The 13383-nt window shown below is 44.2% G+C and overlaps 1 protein-coding gene across 1 annotated transcript in view; it reads left to right on the forward strand.

Annotated features, from left to right (window-relative positions):
* Positions 1 to 12493, forward strand: part of LOC138265474 (uncharacterized) — a 59937-nt gene extending 47444 nt beyond the window's left edge. The window contains exon 2 of the mRNA XM_069213635.1: positions 11714 to 12493. Within this exon, the coding sequence (XP_069069736.1) occupies positions 11714 to 12474 (761 nt within the window). The 3' untranslated portion in view covers positions 12475 to 12493. The remainder of the gene's footprint in view (positions 1 to 11713) is intronic.
* The last annotated feature ends 890 nt before the right edge of the window (positions 12494 to 13383 follow it).

Below are 13383 nucleotides of genomic sequence, written 5' to 3' on the forward strand. Positions count from 1 at the left end.
GGCAGTAGTTGACTTGTGTTGTCTGTGACTCTTTTGTGTACTGATGTGACATCCTATACTTGTAGGCTATACCATCTACATTGTGTTGTTTCCTTGGCTGAGCAAGTGTTTGTCTGCTAACCGTTTGTCATCAGTATGTTTTGGGATTTTCAGTACAGTGTGCCCTCCCTAGCATTGTGACTTGTGATACAGGTGTCCGTGTGTTTTCACTTGGGGTGAGATGATAGTTCCATGTACAGTTAAAATTGAAAGTTTTGTTAACACGTTCATATCAAAGTACCCTGGACATCCCATACCTTTAGACTTATGCAATGTATTCATGTAAAGGTCATTGGGACACTTACAATTTGCAAGGTGACATTTCGGCAACCACACTCATTAGTGTCTTAACATTAGGCTGTACAGTAGATTCCAATGTGTGACAGGTTCAATGGTGACTTAAGAAACATGGCTAGTGATGTCAGGACCTCAGTGTGTTCCTGTTGACATGTTGCTGTTGTGGTGTATGTGTTGTGTGTCCTAGAGGGTTGCTTTGCAGTGTGTATATATGTAGGTTTTTGTACTTACCAACAAGTATTCCATTGCCATACCGTCCATCCTGGAAGTGTTGGTTGATGGTGCAGTGACGGAAGATGTATGAGTCATGTACACTCCCAGGATATTTAGCCACGATGTTGGTGAACATTCCTTGATGATCGACAATGGCCTGCACGTCGATGGAATGTGTGTGCTTCATGTTGCGGTAGAGGTGTTCAGTTGCAGCAGTTGGCACAAGGCGTACATGTGTGCAGTCGATTGCATCAAGGACGTGTGGGAAGCCACTGATTGCGTAGAACCCCTGTTTAGTTTCCTGCTGCTTCTGCAGTGTGTTAGGGAAGCAGAGGTGGCGCGGTGTCAGTCCAATGATGGCATCCAGTACTTTGGGCAGAAATGCAGAGAATGATGGTTTTGATATTCCGCCTACCAGGGCACCAGTTGTTTGAAATGAGCCACTTGCCAGCATGTGAAGTACAGCCAACTGCTGTTCGATATTTCGCAGTAGCTGCTGAATGGCCTGCCAGTTCGACCGGTACCTCTGTATGATGGCGTGTTCCCTGAGGCCCTGAAGGGTTGTTCTTGGGTGGAATATCCTCTCCTGCCTTCTGCGCTGCCTTTGGGGTCCCTGCTGGTGTTGTTGTAGCTGCTGTTGTTGCTGCTGGGCTCTGCGTCTGCGTGCACGCTGGATTAGAATGACCTCCATGGCTCCCTGTTGCTGCTCTGCTGCTTGTTCTGATTAAATACAGGTGTGTTTGCCCTATTTTAACGCCTGCCCTGACCCAGGCGTTATTTTTTTATGCAAATCGGGCCGTGCGTCATTTTCTGGCTCCGCCTCCCGGCCGTGCTTCATTTTTGCCCGAAAGCATAAATACGACGCACGGCCGTTTAAGCCATTTTTTGGACAGGAACGCCTACCTTGCATATAATTAACGCAGGGCGGGTTGCCGCATCCAAAAAATGACGCACACGGCGGAATTCTGTCGTCCGCGGGCTCGGGCGTCAAAGTTTAAATACGGGGCAACGTTTGCGCTGATTGTGCGTCAATATTTTTGACGCACAATCAGCGCAAACGGAGTATAAATATGCCCCTGTATGTTTTCAAATCTCAAGTTGTGAATCCGTGTGGGGGAAGGCCAATGCTTCTGTACCTTCCTTATCATTGAACACCCTCCCAATATCATCTTTCCTTTTGGTACAAAGGGAGGACAGTGAAATTGCACTATAAATATATTTTTATTGGCATTTCAACATACATAGACAGCTTTCTTTGCAAAAGTTACAATATCAACATTACCGTCTCATGGCTACTGAGTCCACTATCCACTTGTAACCATTACGATTGCAAAAGTGAGAGTTTGGAAGGGGATCCCTGGTCTGATCCATATTAACATGCCCCTCGTGTATGCTGAAAATGTGGCAGCATATATTGAGCCTAGCCGTAGTTTTTGAAGTCTAGGCAATTCTGGGCTGCTGGTATGTGTCTCCTGGAGAAATACTGTGTTGATGATGCCATTTAAGGTAGGAGTAAATTCAGTCTCACTTTCGCGCAATAGGCATGCCTTTGACATTGAGGCATTGAGGATGAGGAATCTAGTGGAGGCCAGACGTCCCATGAAGTGAAAGTTGGGAGCACTGTGGTCAGGGGGATCAGCAGGGTGTGTGGGCAAGAGGCCGCTCCATTGTGTCCCCGCTGTCGTGGTGGCAACCGAGTATTTGTAGCACATGCCTGTAATGGAATCAGGAAATGTTAGGGAATCTAGAAGGGCATGTAACTAAGAACAGGTATGGCCTGAGCTACTGCAACAGGTAGAATGACCAAACTGGTTGTTGAAATGTATTAACTGTATAAAGTGGGGGGGGAGAAGGGGGCTACAGTGTCGAACAAGGGCAGGTGTAACAAACCACCCTGTTAGCATGCACTAAATGAGGTGGGGCCCAGCAGGATATAAAGATTATAAGGTGCATGATTGGCTTTCGGATGTGTCAGTGCATGTATTAATAGGGATGGTGTGAGGGAGGTTAAATCAATTGCAGACATCAATGAAGCTCAGTGACATTGAAAAAACTATAACAAAGACATATAAGAGCTATAACTTCAAATTATTGTTTCTGCAGTCTGAGGCGTCACCGATGAGATAGTTGGGAAGGGTGGAGTAGAGGGAGAAGCCGATTCTCCATCCATGGAAAAGATGTGAGGTCCACTGTCCATGTCAGAGGGAGCTGTTTCGCACCCAAGTGTGCAGCGGCATCAAATGCTTGCTGGCAGTTCTCAATGATCTGCTCAAGTCCCGTGGCTTCAGTGGTGATGATTTTGGTTGTTATCAAATATTTGTTTTTTTAAATAAAAAACAAAAACAACTTGTCAGACTCCAACCAGCCATCTAGAATGGTAGCAAGTTCTCCAACATTTTGGTGTAAATCTTACAAGTCAGTTTAAGGAGTGCAATAAATCTATAGAAGGCACATTTTTCTTTGGGTTTCCCTTTTTTGTGCATCAAAGAGAATTTGACTCCTTTCATACAAGCTTGATTGCTCCCTTCTTTCTAATGAATTACATAAGTGCACAAAAGGTGGCGTGGTAGTCAAGTAATACCTGATATGAAAGTAAGCTGTTGATACATGTGTCAGAAAGCACTCACCTAGTACTCTGCATTCAATAGAAGCAATGCACTCTTTCATCTTGCACCACCTCCACCAGTGCCTACAAAAATAATGTAAAGGCCTGTAGTAAAAATAATTTAAAAAGGGCCAGCAGTAAAAAATTACATAAAGGCCAGCAGCAAAAATAATATAAAGGCCAGCAGTAAAAATAATATAAAGGCCAGCAGTAAAAATGAATGGGATAAGAGAAAAAAAGAGACACTGGACACCACCACTGTGACTCACGACTCTGCGGGGCATGGCCTGCGTACCACAGTGAATACCTAAAAGGAGAGAGATCATAGTAACCTCCTAGAGTTCTGCATCTAACAGCAACATGGATTGATTTACCTTAGCTGTATCTCTGTGTAACTCTCTCTGTTTCTATATGAAACGTGTTATTCATGAAACTGAAACATGCAAGCCATAACTATTAATATGTATATTTATCAACACTTCTCTCTAATTATAAAGATAACTTCATCAAGCTTTATAACTATACATGCTCTGTTGAAGATGAGCTTAGTTCTTGCTTGACTTTTAATTCCACTGGAAAATTAAATAACATGCATTAATATTCTGTGGTTCCTATCTAAGCAATTCATATTATCCTTACAGAGAACTCTTAATTCCTGAAGCGTAATCATATATGCATATCGGGTGTAACATCGTGCTGTCATAAGAATTCTTTCTGGTCTATCCAAAGATCCACTCAAATTACATGCAAAAATCTTTTCAGTATTTTAATGTTCCGAATTAAAAGTTTGAAAAATAGTTTAAAGTTTTTTTTCCCAACACTACTAGATTCTCAGAAGACTACTCTATAGTCTAATATTTCCTCCAACAAACTCAAGAGGATGCAACAAAGTAGTTGGGCCCAGACTGCAGCAATAAGGCATCATGATTGTCTACCAAAGATACTGTGAAATATGAGTGACGTTAGACCCGGTAACCCAAGAGGGCTGCTGCTAAGAACCTGAGTGTTCAGACACTGCGTGGAAATCCATTTTGTTATTAGGGTACTGACAGATAGTGCATTCGCCATATATATGAAGTCCCACACCAGAAAGTACTAACACTGTGACGACCACCAACCTTTCTTTCTCTGAGATGGACTCACTGTGATTGGGTCTTGAGTTCTGTTCTCTCACTAAACCATAACTGACTGTCCATACTTCAAGCTATGCCTCTTGATAACATCCAACCCGGTGGTTTTAATAGTTTTCTCGTCTCTTCCTTGGTGGTAACTTGTTCAAGGTTTTCACTGTACTGAAGTCTTTGAGAAAGTGGTTAAAAGTCTTCTGAAAAAGAAGTCACATCATCATTGTAATTCATTTAGCTTTTACATAGCTTTTGAAAAATAAAGTGGCAAACACCTTTCTCTTTCCTTGTTGTAAATTCATCAAGGATCTCTTTAAGTCTATTACGTTGGCTATCCGGGATACTTCCTTAGCCATACTACAAATCTGAACTATCCTAGATGATTGAGGTGCATTCAGAAAAAAGCTATATTTTTTATCATTAGGAAGAACATGTCTCTAAACACTATGTAAACCTAACTCTGTAAAAGATATATACAGTGACTGTGTACCTGTTGGGTGTCTATAGATGTGTGTACCATATTAAGGTACCAGGTCAAGCTGATTAACAAAAAGTTACTTATCTGAGATAATGTTCTTTATGGCGGATAATATATCTACCTGCAAATTCCTCACTGTGGAAAAATGCTAAGAGACAGGCTGTATCAGAAAAACTCAAAACTTCCTCTTCAGTGGTAGGACGCGTTGGATTCATAAAAATGCCAGAAGTGGGGCCAGGTGATGTTTCTGAAGCCACATAGCACCAACTGTGGCAGCAACTACATCAGTTTCCATCAATTTTTTTCTTGCCTATAAGGCGAGCAGTTGGACTGACATCGAGTAGTGCAGCATCAAAACATGATTTGGAATCCTATTAACTTTCCCTGTAACACATTAATTAAATGGAGAGGCGGGCAGATCAGGGAGGAATCTGCAGGTAGTGTATTCACTAGAAAGATTGTTACCACAGATAAGTAACTTTTTCTTCTGATGCATACTTCTACCTGCAGATTCGATTCTTCACCTGTAGAACAGATTTCAGAGCAATACCATGCCCCAGGAGGAGGGTTGATGGATGGTTAAACAAGGAAGTCCTTCAAAACAGATCTAGCAAAGAGAACACTCCTATGCAGTTTGAAACCAGACAGTAATGTGTGGCAAAGGTGTGTAGGGATGCCTACATTGCCACCTTGCAGATCTCTGTGATAGGAAAGCCTCTAGCACAGGCAGAAATGCTGAATGGGTTTTGATCCCTTCTGGAGTGCAATACTTGGCCAAGGCATAGCAGGTGTTGATGTAAAGAATGGGTTATTTTCTGCACTGCTTTACCTTTTTTGGTACCACAGTGTTGGGTAGCCATTTAAGCTATAGTTTTATATACGTTATTTTAGCAAACTAGGCCTGCCGCTGTGCACTTTAACCTAGATATATTTTATTTAGCCTTGTTTTATTATTTTAACATTAGCCACATTTGCGGTCTTGTTTTATTTTCTCTGTCTAGCTGTTCTTCGCCTAGGTCAGCACTGGATTCTTAAACAAGACATTTCTTTCACTCTGTGCTTTTCTCAAGGCTGCAGTGAGATAGGTTGCCAGCAAAAATGGCACGCTTTGTCTCCAATGTTCACAGAAACATACACACTCTTATGTGGGGATCCTTTCTTGGAATATCAGATGTTTTATCATAAAAACACTACTTTGACCCATGTACTTTAGAGGGAGATTCCAGCCAGATGACCACGACTGTATGCTGATTGCATCGCTGCAGCTGTTTATGTAGACTACAGGCCTCTTGCTCAGGTATGAGGGATGATGTCTTCCCAGGGGAACCTGAAGAGCAGACTTAGAGCTTAACATGCTGTGCTGTAACATAGCCTCGGTAGGAACCTTAGAAACTCTAGTGACATTATGATAGCTTTATTTTTGTGTTTTACTCTCCTTGTCACAATTTTAATCTTATTGTGCTTCATCGTCCTAGTTATTGCAATACATCCTTTATTATCTAAGAAGTAGTTACTTCAATAAAACCTTATTGAACCTCTGCCTCTGATTGTCCTTGCATATGTGAGACTAATGTAACTGAGAGAAACGGATGAGATCTGAGTGACCACAATTCCCCTGTGGAGTCATTTATGTTATGTGCTCGGTTGCCCAATCATCCCTGCTCTTGGGTGGAGGTGAGGCACTGCTAGTTAGCCGGAACAAACCCCGGATTAGGCTGACAGGCGTCACATGGTGCGGGATCAGACTCAGTCCCCTGCAGTACAGGTGATTCTGCTGCCCGAATCCAGTAGGATAAAAAGAACCTACGTGACAACAGTACCCAACAAAAAGCTGGTCATCCAGTCTTATGTCCTTGGTTTGTTCTGGGTAATAGTTGATCAATCGCCTACAATCCAAACTGTGCAACCACTCCTCAATCCTAAGTCTATGGAGGTGATGGACTGACCTGGGTGCACAGGAGTCACAACTTTAGAGAGGAAGGCAGCCTTTGTTCTCAACACCAATTTGTCAGGATAAAAGGAGACAAAAGGGTGACAGAAGCTAATTACTTACTCACCTGGTTTAAGTGACAGCAACCAAAAGTACAGTTTGGTGAGTCAAAATCCTTAAGGGGAAACTACAGAGGGTCTCAAACCGAGTCCCCTAAAAGAAGTCAAAGCAAATGAAAGTCCCACTGGGGCACAATGAATGGGGTTGGAGGATAAATATTAGTCAACCCCTTAGGGAAAACGCATAACAATGCAGATTTTGAAAATGGAAGGCTAATCTGGCAGGCAGAGGAATGCTGGCTACATAAATAACACTTAACAGTGCCTTTCTCACAACCCCTCTGGCCAAGGGAAAGTGTATATTACAGGATCTTAGACAGCTTGGCCTGCAAAGGGTCTATGTCATTGTCTGTACACTACCCAACTAAAGTGCTCCATCTTCCAGAACAAACAGATTTGGTGGTGGGCAACGTGCTGAAAAGATGATGTCCACCACCTCAAACAGCAGCTGGAAGGAACTCAGATGTCCCCGCTCAATCTCTAAGCATCTAGGTGGAGGCCTTGGAGATTGAGGTGGAGAATTATCCCTCCTGACTGGGAGAGAATGTTTACCTAGGGTTCGCATATAGAAGAATTATATTAATTAATCAAATAGACAAGAAAGTCATGTATAGCAATACCTAACAAGACCGATTGGTTATGACACATTAAAATAAAAGGAAAAAACAAAAACACAACGAACACCACTTATATGAGATTTTTTTTTAATCTATATTAGTTCAACCATGTAAAACTAGTCACAGGGCCCGGAGGAGAAACCAAAACACAACTGCAGAAATTAAAAAGTGCAAGGTGTACCCAGTGTCAAACCTGCAACGTTAATGGTATACATGTGCTCAACAAGATGCGCGAGGCTTTTTTATAGTAACAGACACCTCCAAAAATGTTTTAGACAAGTCTCATGGAGAGTTAGTAACAAATAACTATGTGTCCGTCTGTTACAATAATCGGCGAATGACGTTTCGACCCCTGGGAGGTTAAAGAGGTCTCATCAGGACTTTAAAGCTGCAGGGACATTCTAAATGAAAGGAGAAACATTGAAGGAGTAACACGGCGGCGTGAGGCCGTTTAATAGTGATGTGAGAATTATTAGCAGAAACGGAGTGTAATTGGTGTGCATGTTCACCGGTGAGTATAAAATAACAACGTATACCTTAGTCTCTGAGGGTCATTGCAAGAGAATAAGGAACATAATTACAGGATGCCGGGCCAGAGAAGATATCAAAGCGCCTTAAACAGGGTCGCATAGTATTACGACTTGCCAACAGTGAAGATTGTGGGGATCCTGAGCGATTAGGAAAGGACGCTGCCGAAATCTCCTGTTGCCTAAGATGGGAGGCAGAGACGAGGAGAAGCACACGGCCAGAAGATAGTCAAAGGAGTCCAACAAGAAGGCGGGTAGGAGAGAGAATCTTCCCTGTACGCGTATGTGCACAGGAAGGATCTGTCGAGGTGGCATACTGAAGCAGCACTGAATGTGCATCAGAATGACACACAAGCCCAGGGGAGAGAGTTCTCCCTGCACGCGTGCATGCGGAAGACCACCTATGAATAAGCTGCGTACACCCATAATCAAAGGCCGGGCTGAGGACTGAAAGCGAGGCTTGTGTTGATCTTGTCTCAAGCCTCAGGGACGTAACGCAAGTCTAAGGAAGGCCACATCCTATGATGAAAGGCCTGTCAGACGGTACATCTGAGAGAGAGCAAAATCTAAGAGAAATACAGGAACATTGAATAAAATAAAATGGTGCACCTAAATTAGATCCTACCACCTTAACAGGAACAGACTTTAGTATTTGTGTAGACAAAAATCTGGAATTACAAAAACATTACAATAATTTCTAAATTATCACATATGAATTGAAGTCATCCGCCAGGAGAAGCTGCTAGAACTGAAAAAGAAGGACAAACAGGTCTAATGATATCATAGGCAATCCCGTAAGGTGGTCCAACATAAAGGTCGCCCCCTCTTAGAAGAAAAGTAATCTACTGATTACTTGAGACAAAGGGCCATATTTATACTTTTTGACGCAAAACTGCGCTATCGCAGTTTTGCGCCAAAAAAATTTGCGCCGTCTAACGCCATTTGGATGCGCCATTCGGGCGTCAAATTTATACTTTGACGTACGGCGGCGCAACCAACAGGCGGGAGTCATTATTTCGTGACGCAAACAGCGTCGGTCTGTCGTAAGGGAAACCCACGTAAAAGTGACGCAAATCACTGTGGGTCGATTTACGACAGCGCAATCGTGAAAACGCCGGTTTCTTTCACGCTATTGCGCGACATTTTTGCGCGAAAACTGCACTTACAGGAGAGGAGACCCAAAATGGATCCTAGATGCCCCAACAGACCCCAGGAGGATGAGAGCAGACCAGGACCCAGCCAGGAGGAAGCATACAGGAACCAGGACATGTTAAAGAAAAAAAGAAAGTGTCGCTTCAGTGCAGAGGAGCAGGAAATCCTGGTGAAAGAGGTGACGGAACACCAGCACCAACTTTTCATATCCTCAAAATTGCCACTCAGTAGGAGAGAGGCCATCTGGAAAGAAATTGTGGACAAGATAAACAGTGTGGCTGAAGAACGCCGGACAGTCACCGAGTGTAAGAAACGCTGGCATGACTGTAAATGTAGGACCAAAGAGAAAATGGCCAGGAACAGGAAGGCAGCAATGCAGACTGGAGGGGGGAGTCCAGCACAACAGGAGGCCCTGGACCACATGGAGGAGATGGTCGCAGCCGTCATCCCGGAGGAGATCGTCACAGGGATACAAGGACTGGACAGCGCAGACTACCACGACACTACGCACATGCAGGGTAAGTCGCATGGGGAATTACAATGCAATAATGGGGACTGTAAGCAGGGGGGGGGATACCTACTACACAATGCATGTAACTTAGCACATATATGAAGTGGCATGGGGAAAGGGGCACGGCAGGGGGGAATGGCCAGTACTGACCATAGCCGGGGCACGACAAAATACTGCCACCACTACAGTCCCACGGGGACATCCTGTAATTACAACAAGAGAGCCAAGGGAAACCAGTGACAGGTGGGAAGGACACTACCCTGAATCCACATCCAGGCACTTGTTTTGCACAAACTATTCCCCATCAACTAGGTCCCTACCTGTAATGCAGTAGCAAATACAACAACTGCAACTTAACTGCCACCACAGTTGACAATAACACCTCTCATCTCTGGGCAGCTATAGTACCAAATGGCAGGAACCCCACCCTGGAACATACATTCCTAAATTAGGGGGTGAGGATGACATCTGCAACTACTCCTAGAAATAAGACAAAGGTACCAGTACACTTAAATGCCGAATGTCCATAACTGACACATACATAAGCCTAAGTAAACAGCAATAGGAGCCACACAGCACTAACGACACACACATGCTGCATACGTCAGGGTCCCTCACGTGCCTGCCTAACAATGCTACATCACAAATGTCATACTGCTCAGACAACAACATTGACAAGGGGACACAGGCAACTGGTCAATGAAACACATCTGCACAGTCTAACCAAAAAATAGGACATTCATACGATAAACAGGCCAATCCAGTAAGACACACATGAGACCCCATCAGATACAAACATCAACAATGTTTACATCCATACCACATCCTAACATTGACATACATAGGTCATGCCACCTAACATGTACAGATCATGCAATGTGAATAAAAAGTGTATGGTGCAGGGCCTGTGAGGCAAGTGTGCTGGCAGGGCAGTCACAACACCCACAGTCAGTCAAAGTGTAGCGTGGCAAGTGAAACGTATACTTTGCGCAATAGCCTCAGGCTGGAGGCCTTTGTGCATCTTACCCTGAATGTACTTATACTAATTTGCTCACATCTAAGTGCCTCAGAGCACTTTGCACTAAATGAATCTCATTGCCCTTCCTATCAGTTAATGTAGCAAATAGTCATTCCTAAGGTGTTGGCAATTAGTCAAATCACCCTGTTTTGCCTACTTCTGCACTGGAGTTTGCCAGAACATATTCACTCTGTGCCCCAGTCAAGGATACCGTCTGGTTCGTTGATGATAGATGTGGTAGGGGTTAAGGTTTGCCATTCCTGCGTAGGGAAACTTTGTCATCACAATGACATATGTCTTTTCAATTCACTTCCTCGTCCCAAGACACGCATGGGGGAGTTTACAAACAGAAAATCACATCTAGATGCTGCCTGCCTTGCTGCTGATGCACAACCAGATCCCAGCCCATTCCTCTGATATGAGGGATGATGTCCCCCTGTGATTCAGACAGCCAAGCTCCAAACTTAACATGCAGTGCTATATATAGAACAAGCAGAGGGAGAGTAGAAACTGTTAGGCACCATGATAGCTGTGTACCAATGTATTACTCTCCTGCGGACTATTTTCAGTTCTAACTGTGTGTATTGTTTTGGTTATTGGGGCTCACACCTAAATTCCTACAAGTCAGTTGTACAATGAAACTTCATATCAAACAAATACTGTCTGTGTCATTTGTGTATGGGAACATACCGGAAAAGATAGAAATGTGTAGGACCTGAGTGACCACCACTTCCCTGAGAAGTCCCAAAGATGTCATGGGCTTGGACTTCTAAACATTCCTCTGTTGTGGGAGACCAGAGGCACTGCTAGTCTGTCTGAGCTAAATAGAATATCTGGGTGACAGAGTTATTTACAAGTGGGTAATTACAAATCAACACCTAGAGATGACCTGGCAGGCATGTCTGATAGCTCCATATCATACATGTGACACACAGGTGGGCCATAGGCCTACAACAATGCCCTATGACGGACAGCAGATACCAAGACAAAATCAGAGTACAAAGTTAAGGCATCCAAAGGCTTGTATCTTAGTGCTAAATGATCTCAACACAGACACACTAATTGTACCCTGTTTCTTTGCAGAGGAACACGGATCTCCTGCCGATATGCCTGTCCATGAGTTCCCTGATGACATGGATGACGAGACCATCAACCTCACACAAGAGACCATTGACATGGTCCTCGAAAGCCTCCAAACCCCCCCTTCAGTAACAAGGAGGAGCCAAGAAGAAGCAGCCATCACAGTAGAACCACCCGCCACCCCAATTGTAAGACCTGCCAGCTCCAACACAGCTGAGGACTCTGACGACACTGGCACCAGCTTCGAAAGAACAGTCGTTGGGGTCCAGCGGGAGCTGGCCAAGGAGGTGCGGGTGGGGATGCAAACTATGGCAGCCAGCCTTGAGGGGGTGCGTTCGTGCATGCTGTCAACTGCTGATCAGGCAGCTGCAATGCAAGCCAGAACATCGCTGTTGGAGGAACTTTTAGTAACACAGAAGGCAATCTGCACAGCTGTCATCCAGTTGACCAAACAACTCCAACAGCAAGCCAGTCAGCGTGTGCACGAATGCAACATTGAACCCCTCAGGGCCGACCTGGCTGCCTACCATCGGGATGTGGCTGCCATTCTGAAAAACCAGCACGCTCTCCTTGCTGCAGTACTGCCCTTCATAACTGGACAGGGATCAGCCCCCGGGATGTCTGCCTCCATGTCTTCTGACACTGAGGTGTGTGTTACCCCTTCACAACCAACAACAACAAGGACACACCAGGCAACACACACATCAGAAGAAGAAGACATGGAACAGATAACATTCACTCGCAAGAGTACCCGGAAGCCCTAGTCCCTGCACCATGCCCTACTCTGACCAAGGTCCTACGTTTTGACACATGCCAGCCTCACTCCAACTACCCTCAATGACTGTTCGGCAATCTACTGTTTAACTTGTCCACATTGGCTGTAAATGTTTCTCTCCTACCATTTGGCAATTCCTGTTCCTCTGCACCGTCTGTGACATCACCCCAGCATGTCAGGAGCATCATCCACACCCTGTAAATAGGATCACCATTTAAGAATGCACCAGAACGGACTCACCTAACATTGTTAATGGACTTTTTGCACTACTCCACCTAAAAATAAATATCACTTGCACACCTATTGTGTCTCTGTGTCATTTCACACTTCAACTGTGCAGTACATAACTCCAAAGTGGCTGTGTGGCAACCATGTCGATTCTCTATACTACTGTCCTGATTTCATGTATACTGAAACATCTGTGCAGTGGCCAGGATTGCATCATAGCTTTACTAGACTGAGGAAAATAACTGATGTAGGGACTAAGCACACACAATCATGCTGTGTTGGACAGAATGAGGCCCCATCCATAGCTATTCTAGACAACTAATGGTGGCTGAGAAATGTAGGCACCTTGCAATACTAAAACAAGACATTATGCTGTAAAATGAAAGGAATGATAACCAAATTACACTGCATCAATCACCCTTACAGCGTATACTACCATGAAGGAAAGTCATGCTCAAGCAGTACACACATGATGTAGGTCAGCAATGACAGCAACAAGACAAGAGTGTGAACAAATACTCATCTACAAAGCTCTCCCTGAACTTCACAATGCTGTCCGACCTATCTATTTACCTACAAAATCAACTCTGGAAGCACTCTTTGTGAAGTAGGATACATACCAACCCCAAATCTTGATGATCTATGCACACTACCAATGGTGGCTCTCCCA

Source organism: Pleurodeles waltl, chromosome 1_1 (genome assembly GCF_031143425.1).
Source record: "Pleurodeles waltl isolate 20211129_DDA chromosome 1_1, aPleWal1.hap1.20221129, whole genome shotgun sequence".
Classification (NCBI taxonomy): domain Eukaryota; kingdom Metazoa; phylum Chordata; class Amphibia; order Caudata; family Salamandridae; genus Pleurodeles; species Pleurodeles waltl.